Raw genomic sequence first — 17523 nt, 5'->3', positions numbered from 1 at the left:
TCCATGCTCTAATAGCACTAGGGAAGAAGGAGTATTTGTACAAATTTGTCCTAGCATATGGGACGAGGAATGTGCCTTTATCTTTGTGTCTTTCAGAGTATTTTATTAAATTTTGTTTTTGTATTTGAAGATTATGGTTCAGTGTTTTATGTATTATTGCTACTTTACTTTTGAGCCTTCTGTCCTGAAAGCTTTCTAAATTTAGTGATTTTACTAAAGGTGTTACTCTAGTCAAATGTGAATATTCGTTTGTTATGAATCGCACTGCTCTATTTTGTGTCTGTTCTAGTTTCTTAATGTTTTCTTGAGTTGAGGGGTCCCAAACAGAGGATGCCTATTCTATTATTGGCCTAACCAAGGTTAAATAACATTTTAGTTTTATGTTCTTATTTGATTTATAGAAATTTCTTTTAATAAATCCTAATGCTTTGTTTGATTTTTTTGTAGTTTCATCAATATGTGGATTCCATGACAGTTTTTCATTTATTATAACACCTAGGTATTTTGCGTTTTTAGTCTGTGTTACTGGTTTGCCATGAATAAGATAAGTGGAATTAATTTGTTTTAGTTTTTTTGTTACTCTTAACAACTGACATTTTTCTGGGTGGAAAGACATGCTCCAATTTGATTTCCATTTCTGTAATTCATCTAATTCTCTTTGTAAAATATCTGTGTCTTGTGTTGTTTTTATTGTTCTATATATTATGCAATCGTCTGCAAATAATCTGACTTTTGTTCCTGAAGTAATGCAATTTGGTAAATCATTTATGTAAATTAAAAATAGTAGTGGACCCAAGACTGTTCCTTGAGGTACACCTGAGTTTACTGTTATCGGTGTTGATTTAGAGCCATTTATTATTACAGTTTGTTCTCTCCCTATCAGAAAGTCTTTAATCCACTGATGCAGTGGACCATTAATGCCGAAATATTTTAATTTTTTAAGCAAACTATGGTGGTGAACTTTGTCAAAAGCCTTAGAAAAATCTAGTAAGATAGCATCTATTTGTTCACTATTATCTAAACCTTTTGAAAAATCATCAATTAGTCCTATAAGTTGTGTTTCACATGATCTATATTTCCTAAAGCCATGTTGGTATGGTGTGAGGACATTATGTTTGTCTAAGTGGTTTATGATGTTGCTACATATTATGTGTTCTAGGATTTTACATGTGATGCTGGTAAGTGATACTGGTCTGTAGTTTCCTGGGTCAGATTTTTCTCCTTTTTTAAATAGGGGGGTGACATTAGCTTCTTTCCAGTCCTTTGGTACTCTGCCCTGGTTAAGTGAAGCCTGAAAGAGTATTTTGAACACTGGGGCTAGCTCATTACTTAGTTCTTTGAGTAATCTAGCTGGAATACCATCAGGTCCAGAAGCTTTATTTGGTTTGGTGTTGGCTAATAGTTTTTGAATTCCATTTTCTTGTACTACTATATCTTCTATGTTGTCTACTTGGTTCAAATTCAGTAATATGTCTTTGTCTCCTGGGGCTGAGAATGCTGATGCAAAGTATTTGTTTAGAATGTTTGCTTTTCGCGCTATAACTGTTGTTCCACTTCTAAACAACCTGCTTTTAACTTAACAACATCAGTGACGCCTAAATCACGGAACGGGGTCCACAACCGGCCCGTGACGCGATGCTATTCGACACCTGATATCATCAGCTCACGCTGACTAATAAAACCGTTGAAACTTTTGTTCTGATTTTGTTTCGGTGATGCCCGCGACATGCTGGTCGGAAATTTCTGACACTGCTCTATCTTATCACTATACATTCAACATGGTCGAATCTCCTCAACAGAGAGCATTCTCTTCCTATCCCGGACCAGATGGCGAGGTCTACACAACCTACACCAACATCTCAGGATACGCCTTCGGCATCGTACTCGCCGCTGATCTGAAAAACAGCTACGCCCTAACACCGTCCAGTGGATGGACATCCGGTCAAGTAAGACAGTTATGGTGAATGAACCAACTCACATAACTTTTGTGTTATATTTTTTAAATTTATTTTAAGTAGAAACAACTACATATGAATTGTATACAACATAAGAAGGGATGGCTGTCTAGTCTTAAGATATTCACTCCAAGCTCTAGCCCTGCAAGCTGCCACCCCCATCCAGTACTGCAAGAGGTTAGGGTTAGGTCATAGTTAGGGTTAGGGACCGTTAGGGTTAGGTCATAGTAATCTTTAGTTCTGAAAGAACGTTTAGAATGTATAAATCAATCCAAATGTATACAACTACATATAAATTTATGGACCAAAATATAAATTTGAACCATATATAGATTATAATATGAACTCGCTCCTGTAAAGAGTGAGCACATATCGCTTTATTGTAACTGTGGCATTTGACGTCTCGGGAGACTTTGGAAACTCCTGGATAATTTAATAGAATAATTTAAATATTAAAAGTGTCATTTGTAGATGACTAATTAATTTGATTTGTATGATTGGAACACTTTTGTAATAGCCGCTAACGTTGAGTCGAAGACTCTTGAAACTCAAGGCCAAAGAAAAGCTTCCTTCCGCCGAGCTTTTTTAATTGTTCTGTCGAAAAGGATCCAAGCAGATGTGAATTTGTTGCAGAGGCACCTATCGCAAGACTCTTCATTTTCCTTCTCTGTACCACAGCGGCAGTGTGGGTATCCGCCGTACAACTGCTTCTTGAGGACCTGCGTGGGTCTCTTTTACATCCCCGCCAGTGCAATGAACAAAGTTCTTTGGCATCCCCAACCGGGGTCGTGTTTTGCTTTCCTTTTGGCCTAATTGTTTCTGCTATCGACCGTTTCAATCCAGGCGCCTTGTGGAGTCTACGAAGCGTTGATCGGGAGGCTTAAATCACCAGTACTTATACTAGATTGAAAAAAATAAATAGTAATGCCTTTTTCAATACAAATTTTTCTCCAGTTACCTCCAAGTGTGATCTACTCTGGTACTTCCTCCACCAAGATTCCTGTGGTTTTCTCTGACACCAACCCGCTCTATCTCGGCCCAGAATGCACTCCAGTGAACTTCTGCTTGTATTATACGTCACCCATTCTACAACTTGGAGTCCGGTAAATGATTTTACTTATTAAAAAAAGTTTTTATTGATTAAACGTTACACTTATATTGAAAACATATCAACCAGCAATGAATTGTTCTATTAAAAGTTTAAAGGTCATAATTCATGCAATCATAACGTTTACATCGGTCATAGTTGAAGAAATCCTTTAACATTCTAGATCTAGTCTTCAGTTGGTGTTCAATGGATTTGTTTGCTTTGGGGTTGGGACAAGCTTTATAAGGCGTCTGAAATAACTCGCGCATTTTTTAGCAATTTTTTTTTTGGTCATGTCTTCTCCCCCTGTGATTAGTGTGATACATGAACAACGAATCATGTAGGCTAAACATAAAACTAACTCCCTGAGTGGCAGAACACAACAGCAGAAAAAAAAAACAGCAGGAAAAAAAAACATAACGCTACTTTTCCAAGGCTCAGTCTGCAAAATGAGCCTATAGTTCATCTCCAAAAAAGTTAGCTCAATCATTTGGGTAAAATGGAAAAGATTCTCAAGACATTAATTCATCATCATCATCGTCGTGACATCATCTTTCATTTAACTTTCGTCGCTGTGACATTTCGCGTTCCAAATCCTTCCACTTTTCCCGGTCCGTTTCGCTTAGGGCCCTACAACGGTTGAGTCTGGCCCTGTTATTTAGTTACGAGTGAATACGAGTAGATTACTTGTTCTCCCCCCCCACCTCTTTTTTGTTTCGCCGCTAAAGTTTCGTAGGGTAGAAATAAATAAAAGAGTGATCTTTCAATGATATCTTGGTCACAATGGTTAAGTCCGGCCCTGCTATTTAGTGACGGGTGAATACTACTTGTTCTCCCCCCCCCCCCGCCTTTTTTTTTCTTGGGTTAACTCTAGTCCGACTTGCGGAAATAAAAGAATGATCTTTCCTTTACTTCTTAGTGTCCAAACTGTTGAGCCATGAAGAGAATTATATATATAGAGATATATACCATACAGTGGCCAGTGCGTAGTCTTTTAGACACATTTTAATATAACTTTTATTCAAATTTTTTTTTTGAAAACAGCACCAGGGTTATCCTTCTTGGTGAGACCAGCAAGTGGGTACCACTGTCTGTGAAACGTTTCTACTCCATCCAGAGGACTATGGATGACATCGTTCTGACTCTCCTGGTCAACGCCTTTGAAGTTGTGACTTTCAGCTACATGGTAGATTTCGGCCCTGTCCAGACCATCTTGTGTGACAACAGTCAAAGTTCGAATCCAGCTTTCGTTAGTACTATCAGCATCTTGCAAAAGCAGTGCACTATTGTGTAAATGATTACCATTTTGTATGATCACCTTTTTGATCTCTTGATTTTTCTTTAAAAATAAAATATCTGGATACTGTCTTTGTCATGTATGTGGTGTGTAGAAGTAAGGGGAAGAGATAGGTGAAAAACTTCAAAGTAGTGATGCACTACGACCCGCTGGTCACTACCGGCCCATCATGCAATGAGATCCGGCCCTTGACACATGAGTTGGAAGTGACATGGCCCGTGGTCTGAAAGAGGTTGATCATCGTAGGGTTTAAGTATGAATTATTGATATGTTTAGTGATTACATCGTTCCTTTTTCCAATTCATAATGTTTTTTTTTACAAATCTTATATCAACTCTCTCTGTCTGTTTGTCTGGTATAAAGTTTGTACGCCTTATTTCTCCCACACCCATTCTCGGATCAAGTTGAAACTTTGCACAATTATTCATTGGCATAGACAATACACGAACCAAAAAAGAAGATTAACAAATTAGTCATTTAATTACCGGTAATTAATTATTTTGTTTGATACCAACAATGGAAATTAATCCTTCAGTATTCACTGATACGGCTAAATATGTGGGTTTTCGTCCCCCTAGATAATTGAACACGTAAATTTCTCTCGTAATCATTCTCGGATGAAGTTGAAATCGAAACAATCATTTATTGCACCTAACAATTCATCAATAAAGTAAAAAAAAATTAAACAAGTAATTATTGGTAATTAAGAGAGTTCTTTCCCTTAGATAAACTATTTTTAATTTTTTTAGCGGCCCCCGAAAGGGGAAAAGACGCTATTAGTTTTGTGCGAAATGTCTGTCCGTCTGTCCGTCTGTCCGTCCGTCCCGTTTAGATCTCGTAAACTAGAAAAGATATTGAAAATCCGACATCACAATATTTTAGACCATTCAAAGTTCTGATGCAACGGCTACTTTTTGTTTTCCTGAAAGCGAAAAATCTAATTTTTAAAATTAGTTATGCAAGCAGTTTTTTAAAGAGAAAAAGCTAATTAGTATGCATTTTAAGACAGACGGACAGACATTTCACACAAAACTAATAGCGTCTTTTCCCCTTTCGGGGGCCGCTAAAAATGATAAATCATTGTAACGTATTTCTTTTGTCGACTTTCTATTCATTGTAAAATAAAAGTTTGGTCTTGATTTTAAATCACTACACACTACTTACGATGTCTTGAAGGTAAACTTAGTATTAAATGTTATCACACGTAAAAACTGGGCCTCAGAAATTATTAAACTAGATCTTGACTCTCTCTATATATAAACAATTATGCACCTACTGACAACATTGTCTTTATGTAGGTCAAGCAGGGAAAAGCAACTCTATCGTGTTCTAGTTTTGAGTTTGCCAAAAGTTTACATTTGGAATTTCCCTTTATTTTGAAGTCCAACTAAAACTTAGCGCAAGTTCATGCTTGTACAGGCTTATCAGCATCGGGGGTCGACTGTTGATAGAATTATATGTTGTCAGCTCTATTACCTGCTGCCTCTACCGAACCAGATTATTTTAAAAATCTAAATGTCACTTTTAAAATTGGGCGATTGATTATTTTAAAAATCTAAGTGTAACTTTTAAAATTGAGCGATTGATTATTTAAAAAATCTTAAGTGTAACTTTAAAAATTGGGCGATTGATTATTTTAAAAATCTAAGTGTTTTTTTTTAATTGGGCGATCGATTATTTTAAAAATCTAAGTGCACCTTTTAAAACTGGGCGATAATTTTGATGCACAGGAGATTTGTATTCATTTAGGCCAATCTATGAAAAGCAAGCATCTTAGTGTATCCGGTACATAAAATAGAGAAGAACTGATCAACGAGGTATTTGTTATAAATAGTATGTAATGACACAATAGAAAGACGCGAAAGTTGGTTTCAATTGAGCGTTTCTTTAGTGACGCGACAGAACATTCAAAAGTGAGAACGGAAATAGATTAGAAACGAATAACGGACGAACGAGGAGACCGGCTTGTAGTTTAGAGACGACATTGACTGTGCCCTTATTCTACCATCTCTTGAAGAGCTTTTTCATGAAAGATGCCTTTCCAAATCACTCTCGATTCTTAAGGACAACCTGCACCCATTAAACCACTGCTACATAAGATCTGAACGAAGTGGTCGTCTCCTTTCCATTAAGACTAAAACAGAAAGATTTAAAAACTCCTTTATTCCACTTTCGGTCAGAGTGTTACAAGATCAGCTGTCGTCAGCGAGAAGTACATAGAAGTCTAATTCATAAAGCGTGGTCGAGAGGCTAAGTGCGCTTGAACTTGGCTTGTCTCGGCTACCTAGAAGAGGGCTCGAGGTTCGACACCCGACTCGGGCAGAGTTGCGTTTACTGAGCGCCTAAAGGCAGCACGGAAATCCAACTCCTAGATACCCCCTCCCCCCCACCGGTCCACAAATGAGATTGGACCAAAGCGCTCTGAGCGTGCTATAAGCATGAAAGTAGCGCTATATAAAAGCTATAATAATAATAACTCGGGCAGAGTTGCGTTTACTGAGCGCCTAAAGGTAGCACGGAAAACCAACGTCTAGATACCCCCCCCCCCCACTGGTCCACAAATGAGATTGGACCAAAAGCTTCTGAGCATGCTATAAGCATGAAAGTAGCGCTATATAAAAGCTATAATAATAATAATGAATTTTGTTTCTCTTTAGCGAAACTCGACCCTGGCAGCGCCAGAGAATGACTACTCGTTCATTTCTAACATAATAATAATAATAATAAAGCGCTGGTTGTGAATGTGTGTGTGTTTCGTGTGTGAATGTTGTTCGAATTTTTTCATCTATACTGTTATTGTACAGTAGTTATGCTGGTGTTGTCAATTGTAGTCAAACTGAATTTCCATTTCATTGGATCAATAAAATTATCTTATCTTATCTTATTCGGTAATAAACTGTTGTTCAAGTTAATAACTGGGTTTCTTTAGTATGTATTGTTTTATTGTTCTGTTGGAGGTTGTTACTATTGAGATCGCATATAACATCTACACTAAAGTCAACTAGATCTATCAACCAATACCCCTCAACCTCAAATTACTTAGACTTAGGTCCTCCCGCGCCGTTCGGCGAATTGAGTGACAAGCTGTCTCCACAAAGATCTGTCATTGGCAATGTATGAAGCCTCCTCCCACCTGATGTCCACTGTTCTGAGGTCCTCCATGAAGGTGTGGCTCCAAGTTATACGAGGACGTCCCTGTTTGCGCTTTCGTCGTATTGGCCTCCATGTCATCGCAACTCTTGGTATGCGTAGTTTATTTTGTCGTAGAACATGCACCGCAAACCTCATGCAACGCTCTGTCACAACCTCACTAAATGTTCGACTTCCAGTTTGGCATATGATTTCCTTGTTTGAGATCCTATTTGTGTAACTGATTCCCAAAATATGTCTCAGCCATTTTTGTTGAGCCACATTTAGTCTTTTCTCAATTTAGGCAGATGACTTCCATGTCTCACATGCAAACGCTGCTGTTGGGATGACAAATGTATTAAGAAGGTGTATTTTTGTCTCAAGTCCAATGGCTTGTCTTGTCCAAATAGGCCACATCCTTTGGAAAATGCTCCCTGCCTTTCCTATTCGGCAGGCTACATCATGGTAGGCATCCCCATCGTTTTTAATGATGCTTCCAAGGTATGTGAACTTGTCCAACTCTTCAAGCTTTGACTCGCCAAGTCTGACGGGGACACCCTTTGTCTTATATCCCACTTGCAAAATTTAAGTCTTATCCAAGTTTATGTGGAGGCTAGTTTTTCGTGCCTCTCTATCTAGGCTTTCCGTCATTTCTTGAATGCATTTATTTGTAGCCCCGAGTAGTGCAACATCATCAGCAAAGTCCAAGTCCGTCATTCGGTTTTGTTCACGCCATGAAATACCAAAAGCATTCTGATTCATTGCTCTCCTCATTATGTAGGACAACAACCTCAAGCTTAACACCCACAATAATATTCACCAACTTTTCTCCAGCAATCAAGATTAGTGTATATATACATTTCCTTGTAGCTTGAAGTAATTTTGATTTAGTGAGCAGTAACAGATATTCAAATGGTACACTTACAAATATTTTGTGTATTTCCAAATCTCTATTTCGATGTTCTTATTTTCATTTTCTTACTTTTTTTTTAGGTTACATTAATTCACCATCACATTCCTACATATCGTTTTGTCTTCTTTTTCTCTTTTACCGTATTTTATTGCATAAAATTAATTAACGAATCTTAAAACCTTGAAAAGTATCAATTAAAATAGATTAGTGTTCCTTGTCTATGAAGCAGACGAGAAATTCGCAGTCGGAGTTTTCTCCTCTTGTAGATTTCGATAAAAGTAAAGAGTTTTACTTAGCCACTTTCCTTCGTACATCTGTGACTTGATATTATTTTACTTTGATAGAGTTACCATACGAACAATAGATCCGCCTCTTAGTGGCATTTACATCTTTTTCTTTAATAGGATCTTGCGTCTTAGTGTCATCTGAATACTTTATTTTCATAGGAATTTGCGTCTGAGTGGCATTTGAATACTTTTCGTTCTGAGGACCTTGAATGTTTTTCTGTTATAGTTTAGTATGTTTTCTTGTGTTTTCAAGTTTTAGTACCAGTGATACTAGAGTCATTGTGTCAATAGAGAGATTTAGTGTCTGGTACTTGTATCGTGTAAGCATTAGAATATTGTATTGTCAAAGTCTTTGATCTCTTAATAGCATTAGACATGTTTGTTTGCCAATAAAGATCTTGGCTCGTGAAATCGACAATCGCATTGAACGTTGTATCTTTTTTTTTTTGTTAGGTTAGAAGGTGAAAGCATGAAACTAAGACCAGAGATGCCTTCTTTACAACATATATTTAACTAACCTTAACTCGTACCTTCGTGAAATCTTCTGGGCAAAGGTTGGAACCTGGACACGCATCTCGAAAACGGCTCTTATGATTTTCCTACAAATTTGACAATTGATATATATCGCTGGGAAACGAAATACTAGCTCGTTGGCCACACTGGAAAAACTGCAGTTTGACCGTTATACGTTTTTAAAGGAAAAAAAAGGAAAAAAAAATTATTTGGCTAGAGAAGAAGAACATATTATTTATCTTTAAAAGACTATTTCTTCGGGTATTTCGTATGTAGACATTATTCATTCAAAAGTTTAGTAAATTAATGTTCGTCTTCTAACACTAGATCTAATGGCATATCATTGGAATATTACAAAGTCTGTAGATCTATACATTCGATTAGGATTTTTTCCAGGGGGGGGGGGACAAGAAATTGTTTTATTGTTTTTAAATCTAACATTTATTAGTTATTAAGTTAAGAGAAAAAAAGGCTTTGTATGTTGTACAAAGGAGGTATTGTCTTTTTTAAAATATTTTGAAATGTTTTTCTTGTCTAATAAGTAGACCATATATCTGACCTCTAAACTCTTTAAAATTATAAAATTAATTATGATCAGAACACACACACAAACTTCTTAAGATAAAACAATCTTTGCAAGTTACAATATCAACCTTTGCAATCATTGTCATTGATAAGACAATACATCCCAATACATTCTTCGGCGTACTTGAACTGTCTCATTTGCATAAAAATATTTTAAAAGATTTCTTATTTGCTTCCACTGAAGACTATATAAAATACAGTGTAGGCTATTTGTAGTGGAAAGTGTTTTACTATAGGACTAGACATAATAATAGTGCAAAGCTCACAATGTTAAAGCTAAGTATTCTTATCTGTACCTTTATGCTTACCGGTAAGTTGACGGCTATACTTTTACTACTTATTAATATTATATTTCATTGATTTATTTCCTACAAACTTAAGTTCAAAGGTTAAAGCAGACGTATATCTCGGTATCTAGACAAGAAAGTAAGTAGGCATATACTGAGTGATTCGATGATTCATAAAAAAATAAATCAGCAGAATTCTCAGTATGGTAATTGGCGGGTATGAAGTTATTAAGATCATCTTATAATAAACAAAGGTTCCTTAAAAGCAGAAGAGTGATACAACTCACACGTTAAGAGGCGAGGTGGCGGAGCTCTAAAGCGCTTGGCTTCCAAACCGGGGGTTCTGGGTTCGAATCTTGGTAAAGACTGAGATTGTAAATTTCATGTTCTTTAGGGCTCCTCTGAGTCCACCAAGGTCTCATGGTTACATGATATGAGTTGTGGAAAATTAAAGGCGGTTGGTCGTTGTACTGGCCGCCTGGCCGCATGACAACCTCGTTAACCATGGACCACAGAAACAGATGACCTTTGCAACATCTGCACTATAGATTTGAAGGTCTTAAAGGGGAACTTTTTTTTTACACGTAAAATTTTTGTTTTGTGTTTTCAGTTTGGGCATGTCGTGATAGCATTATTTATAGCGAAGCTTATATCAACTCACTCTGTGTGTCTTGGCGGAATTTTGTACACGTTATTTCTTTCCATTCTATGATCAAGTTGAAACTTTGTGCAAGTATTCATTGTCGATGACAACACGTGAATCATTGACGAAAATAACACCAATAACTTAATGAATCCGTCGTAATAATTTTGTTTGAATAAATAATGTGCTAAGCTTAGGGGAAATTAGCCTTTTTGTAGAGAATTAGGTCGTGCCAGTTTGACATGCACTAACAGTAGCCTATGTAATAGAGAGGGTAACGCCCCAATTGACAGTGGAGTTTTTTTTGTTTCATTTATCATTAATAGAGACTGTGCACTTACCCAATGTCTTTTAGACATGAACGTGTCGAGTAGTTCTAGAACTATTCTTTCATTAAACAGTTCTCTCAACTGACCCATTATCAAAACATGCCAGCTAGTCTACTTCTCCATTTTTAGACATGTGTGTGTGTGTGTGTGTATGTGCGTAGAGGTCATATAGATAAAAGCGAATCCTAAATCTACAGGTAGGACTAAGAGTAATTTGAAGGAATAAATAAAGTAGACAAAAAGTAATGTAAACATTTAAAATACAAGAGAAACATTAACAATACTTTTTTTTGTTTGTTTGTGTGTTGTTGTTGTTTTTTTTTTTTTGCTATCTCTCTCTCTCTTTCTCTCTCTCTTTCTCTCTGTCTCTCTCTTTCTATATTGTATTACTACATTCTTTATGCAACTTTTTTTTACGCTAAAAAAATTAATAAATAACTTGATTAAACAATAAATAATGGTACAATTTGTTACCCCACCCCTCCTCCCCTTTCTCCCTGAGTAGTAATCCTGGTAAAGTGAATGTATAGGTCCAGTACACTTAATAATAGTCCAAAGATAAGCATTTAGATCTAGGACTGAGAAGACGATGCGCAAAATGTTCCTAAACATTCATTTATTAAACACTTCAGTCAGAAAAAAACTTGCATTGGCAAATTACTGCAAGCAATTTTCATTTCAAGAACGCGATAGTCCTTGCAAAACCGATGTTGGATATAGGCCTAGATCTAGAACTCTAGCCAAAATTAAATTTATTAAATTTTTTACTTTGACAAATTATAACGGTCAAACTAGAGTTTTTCTCCAGTGACCAACGAGCTAGTAATTTGTTTTAGCAGCGATATACATCAACTGTTAAATGTCTAGAAACATCTTTAGAGCCGTTTTAGAGATCCCAGGTTCTGCTCTCCATGAAGTTATGACTTATAACTCACAAGTTGTCCGATGAAAAAAACTTCTCTTATAGTAGTGCAGCTGTATAGCTCAGTTAATAGAGCGTAGGGCTAATAATGCGAATGTAGTGGGATCGATGCCGAATTTTTCTTCTTTTCTTTCGAATGACTAAGAAAGTATGAATGTTTTGTTGACTATTTCGTTGGAACATACATTTATTCTCAATTCTTAAAAAATTTCTTGTTGAAATTCAGTAAATTTGTAGATGTAGTCCTACTTCTGGAAGTCATCCAATTTGGTATATATATATATATATATATATATATATATATATACATGGCTCCTTTTGTCTCGAAAGGCAATGGATGCGCCCAAGTGAGTCACTGGTTTTGGCTTAATCTTGAGACGGGGCAGAATCTGGTGTGGCTAATCAAGCCAATTCTAGAACGGCAGACTTTGCCACAATTCGTACATTTGTATGCCTCTGATTTAGGGCTAGCAGACAGGGCAGCTTTCTTTTTTTCCCTCTTGATTAAAGCCGCTTCAATTCTTTTGTTCTCAGCAAGGGTTGTCCCAGCACGCACAGTCTGTCTCCATGCACTCCGGTCTTTGGCTATGTTTTCCCACATACTTTCACTGATGCCTGAGGCTCTCATGTCTCGCTTGCAGACATCTCTATATGTTTGTCTTGGGCGGCCCTTGGGTCTGACTCCTTCCACAAGCTCAGCATATAAGATATCTTTCGGGATTCTACCATCTGGCATGCGGGTGACATGTCCGAGCCAGCGTAATCTCCTTTGTGTCAGGAGAGCATACATGCTGTTCATATTGGCCAGTCTCAAAACTTCCTGATTGGAGACATGGTCCCTCCAAGAGATGCCCATTATGCGTCTCAGGCAGCGCAAGTGGAAACTATTCAATCTGTGCTCTTGGTACATGTATGTTGACCAGCTTTCACTGCCATAAAGGAGAGTGCTCACAACACAGGCGTTGTAGACTAGGATTTTGGTCGCTGTGGTCAATTTACCATTTTCCCAGACGCGCTTGGAGAGTTTTGCCAATGCTGTGGTAGCTTTTCCTATCCTTTTTGTCAGCTCGATGTCTAGGTCTAGGTTACTGACAATTGTTGAACCCAAGTAGGTAAATTCATGCACCACTGAAAGGGTGTGGTTCCCAATTTGTATTATAGGTATTTCTGCAACGTCTTGTGCCAGGATTTCGGTCTTGGAGAGACTTATAGTAAGGCTAAACTCTTGACAAGCAGCTTCTAAGGCGTTCACTAGCTTCTGTAGACCTCCTTGTGAGTGAGATACGAGTGCCGCGTCATCGGCAAACAGCAGCTCCCTTATCAAGATATATATATATATATATGTCTTAGTGAAATGTAAAGTAGGATTACCAGTGTGTGTTGATCACTAACGATTACGGACCATGTAACACCGATTAAGTTTTGTTTGAGTACAAGGCCCGAACTTGAGCTGAAGTGTGTTTGCGGAGAGCTAAGGACAGCACGGAAACCTTCTCCCAAATACCCCCTCCCTTCACTTATCTACAAAAGAGATTGGGCTATAGGGCACTAAACATACTACATCACGAAAGGCGTGTTATACAAAAATAGCTTTTTGGGTTTACAACTCACCAGTGGAATTGTTGTCAAATATTATAAGATAAACGTACACCTCTGCTTAGTGCTGTGGTTTTATTTTTATTTTTTTTATTTTTTTGCTGTCTCTCTCTTTCTATATTGTATTACTACAAGAAAATAAAATCAAAATGTAAATAGAGAGGGAATTATTAATCTTGAAAATCCAGATGAATTATGAATATAAACAATGTTGGATGCTAGTAAGAAGTAAAAAGTATAAAATTAAATTTGCCCCCCACCCCCCGCGTTTTAAGCCACAATATACGCGTATTTAATATCTATACTATAAAGTAGAAAGTAAGGCGTAGGCCTATGTATGTTTGTATTTCCCGCATAGAAATCAAAACCGTTTGACCAATCTTGATAAAACTTGGCATAAATGTTCCTTAGGTACTAACTTAGACCGCAATTTATGTATAGTAGCCCTAAAATAAACTTAAGACCCTCAAAAAAAAAGTGGCCCAACTCTATAAAAGTGTTACTATTTCATGGATCTAGGCCATGCTTACAGAGACAAAATCGAAAGGATCTAGATCTAATTTTAAGACCCTCACTTCGCACAGATAGTTTTTTACTTTGACACATGAAAATACAAAAAATATAGTCTACTAATTTCAATAATTAATAAAAATTTACCTTCAAATTTGTGTTTCAAAGGCATTTTTTATTAATTCGTTCCTTATATCTGCGAATTTAGACGTCCTGACGTACTTTATAATCCACTTCAATTAACAAATCGGGTAAACTCGTTTTAATTGTACTTTGTATCCCATTCATCTCGCGCTACTTTCATTTTAAGTTGCTAAATTTATCTCTATTCGCTTTTAACAAATCGGGTAAATCCGTTTTCATTGTATTTTATATCTGATAGAGATTTCAACCCATTTTCGCAAAACTACTTTATTTCGTGGAGAAAGAGAAAAACTCGAAAGGAACTTTAGCTAAGTTTGCAGGTCGCGGGTAATGTCCGGCTAGTTTTTATATAAATCTGAAAGCTAAAAATAATAATTTGATAATACAATAAGTGTTGTCGTTTTTTCATTGCTAATTAAAAAAAAAAGTCATGCCGAAACCCGGGATCGAACCAGGGACCTTTAGATCTTCAGTCTAACGCTCTCCCAACTGAGCTATTTCGGCTGCATCTATCAAGTCGTTGCGAAGTGGGCGCGTCTGACTTCTGTCCACCAAGACTAGAACAGAACGGTACAAAATTTCGTTAGCTTCTTAAAACTCGGCCAGACTTTATCAGCACTACTTTTGTTGACTAGGGAATGTGAACATTATCAAGATGTCTGGGTGTAGTCACTCAATGAACTTCTCTTTGCGTCGTGTCTCTTCTATTTATGTGAATGTTGTTTTTATTTGAGAAATGAGTCCTTGTAATCACAGCAAATTTCCAATAAAAAGGATCAATAAAACAGTCTTAGTCTTCAAGAATGGTGTTTTCAATATGTATTGCATTCATTTCTTGTCTTCATCTACAATATTAGATTCTTGGTCCTGACCTTCGCTCATAATCACAAATTATCCCACTTGTGTGAACAATAAAATACGATACTATAACCTATTCTTACTTAATTGAAGCCTAGGACTGGTAATGCCAATTTCTATATCGAAACCGCAAAGATTAAATTTACCAAAAATGATTTCGTGTTCGCAGTTTCTAAAAACTGTGTAGGCCTATTTAAGATCAGACATTTTTTATGTCTAAAGCACAAAAAAAAAAAAAAAAAAATTCACCACAAAGACACTTTGGAACACATTTTAATATGAAATTTTATTTCTTTCAATCATAGACTATACATATACAGGTTCAATTTAAAGACTGTAGTTTGTGATAATGTGTCATCATCTGTCCCTTGACTATCGTCGAAGGGTAGCTGTGACAATTTGCGTAACCTAATCCCTCCACTTTTCCTGGTCAGCAGCTGTTCTTAGCAAGATATCAAGAGAGAGGCCTGGTCCATTCTTTTATGTTGTCCAGCCAGTTTATCTTTGGACGACACTTTCTTCGTGCTCCCTCCAGCGTACTGTGAAGAATGTGTAGAAAATTTTCCAAACGACTAGATATAGATCTACAAGTAGGCCTCTATTCTAAAGCAAAAAAAAAAGTATATATGAATGTAGTAAGTAAAAGTTCCCCTTTCAGACCTTGTGGTTATCTGTTTCTGTGGCCTACGGTAAACGAGGGTGTCATACGGAATATACTTTCCCCAACTAATGTCAGGTACCCATTAGAGCTAGGTGGACTCAGTGTCGCCCAAAGATCCCGAAATTAAAAACGCCAGTCTTCACCAGGAGTCGAACCCAGGATCCCGAGTTCAGAAGCTAAGCGCTTTACGCTCAGCCATCGCGCCTCCCATAGTGAATATAAGGGCCTATTAAAAGTATGAGTGTGTGTGGTTATTGTAAATAATGTGCAACTCTAGATTTAAATCCATAACTGACTAAATAAAAATACATATGTAAAGTATGGACTAAGTTGCTAATAGTGATGTTTGTTCATTCAAACTGTTCCACCAGAAGGGCGTTTCATTTGAAACTATTGTGTGTATATGTGGGTGAAGCAGGGCTACAACTAATGAGCCTAAGAAGTGTTTGTGCACGCTCTATAATAAGGTGTTGCAGGTCCTTCGTTTGTAGTATGAAAGAGGGCTAGGAAAATGTCGTTGGAGTGGGGAAGTGTTGTAATGCAGGCCGTTTTATTGATGGGTTCCGGGAAAAAAATATAAACCAACTATTTCAACCGTAGCAAAGCACGGGTATCAGCTAGTAAATTAGTATATCTTTATACAAAGACTACAAAATGTGTCATTTACCTTATATAATGAATGAATACATAGTTATATGACAGTATAATACACGTCTGCCTTACGAATGTTGTCTATCAGTGGTCACAGGGGAGAAAGGATTCAAGATAGCACTGAGTACAGACGGTACTTACTCACTGTGGGTAGACGGTAACAAATGGCTGTCTAGTGGGGACACTTTCTTCATGAGTCAGGGGAGGAAGTACTCAATGTCTGATGACTCTTTAAAGGTCAGTGCTAAAAAAAATGTCTTAAATTTTTTTTAAAATTCTCTTTCAGGAAATTCATCACACAGCATTCTTTTAGGCACCCTCAACCCAACTTAAAGATTTCAAAAACAAAAAAAAAGAGAAATAAAATCCTCATTATGATAATCTGGTGGGCCGTTGGAACAGAACTGGCACTACTGAGTGATAATCGATGCAGGGTCTTATGTAGAATGATATTGTGAGCTCTGGACATTAGTAAGCCGTCATTACGTAATAATGGCAATATGTAAACTCTATAATTTTGTATTTTTTTTTAATACCATAACTGTTGGAGCTATTTGGAATGTTCATAGTCAACTAGTCTTAGCCTAACCCCCACTTACTTTAGTTTGTCAGTCGCAGACTCTATATACCATTTAAGACACGCAGTCATACAAAAGGCTATATTTATTTTTGATTCAAGTTGTAATGTTACATGTATAACAATGACGTGAAATACAATGAGTATTATGTCGATTCGATAACATTTTAAATGTGTTCTCCCCCCCCCCTCCACCCAGATGGCCAACGTTTCGGCTACTTCAGGCACTGACAAAGTGGGACAGTGGCAGAATATTCAGTACTTCTACTATGCTGGATCTCAGCCTGTTTTGGCCACCATCAAAACTTACAATGTCCCCGATCTACCGCTGGCCATTTTCTCTCAGGTAAGTTGTAGATTTACAATAGCAGTTTCACACGTGGTTTGTGGTTTTACAGCAGCTAATATCGTAGGTGAAATGTGTGGTCATTTCAATGGTTACCACTGATGAGTAATGAATATATATTAGAGAAGGCAGTCATTTCAATATTAATCGTTGATTAGACATTTACAATCCACAAAACTAGGGAGTAACAACATATGTTTTGAGTACAGATTGGTCTTATGGAATTGAAGTCA

At 37.0% G+C, this 17523-nt stretch overlaps 2 protein-coding genes and 1 non-coding gene across 3 annotated transcripts in view; 2 read left to right on the top strand and 1 right to left on the bottom strand.

Moving 5' to 3' along the window:
* Positions 1-7254, top strand: part of LOC106054416 (uncharacterized) — a 28609-nt gene extending 21355 nt beyond the window's left edge. Inside the window, exons 16-18 of the mRNA XM_056043074.1 lie at positions 1800-1946; positions 2910-3058; positions 4087-7254. Of these exons, the coding sequence (XP_055899049.1) occupies positions 1800-1946; positions 2910-3058; positions 4087-4336 (546 nt within the window). The 3' untranslated portion in view covers positions 4337-7254. The remainder of the gene's footprint in view (positions 1-1799; positions 1947-2909; positions 3059-4086) is intronic.
* A 2661-nt stretch (positions 7255-9915) lies between these two features.
* Positions 9916-17523, top strand: part of LOC106054415 (uncharacterized) — a 31341-nt gene continuing 23733 nt past the window's right edge. The window contains exons 1-3 of the mRNA XM_056044478.1: positions 9916-10076; positions 16456-16604; positions 17144-17290. Of these exons, the coding sequence (XP_055900453.1) occupies positions 10034-10076; positions 16456-16604; positions 17144-17290 (339 nt within the window). The 5' untranslated portion in view covers positions 9916-10033. The remainder of the gene's footprint in view (positions 10077-16455; positions 16605-17143; positions 17291-17523) is intronic.
* On the bottom strand, positions 14629-14701 carry Trnaf-gaa (transfer RNA phenylalanine (anticodon GAA)). The gene has a single exon. It is a non-coding gene; the product is annotated as a tRNA-Phe (tRNA).

Source organism: Biomphalaria glabrata, chromosome 10 (genome assembly GCF_947242115.1).
Source record: "Biomphalaria glabrata chromosome 10, xgBioGlab47.1, whole genome shotgun sequence".
In the NCBI taxonomy this organism is placed as follows: domain Eukaryota; kingdom Metazoa; phylum Mollusca; class Gastropoda; family Planorbidae; genus Biomphalaria; species Biomphalaria glabrata.
The sequence above is the reverse complement of the archived record's forward strand: the minus strand, read 5'-3'. Positions and strand labels throughout refer to the sequence as shown.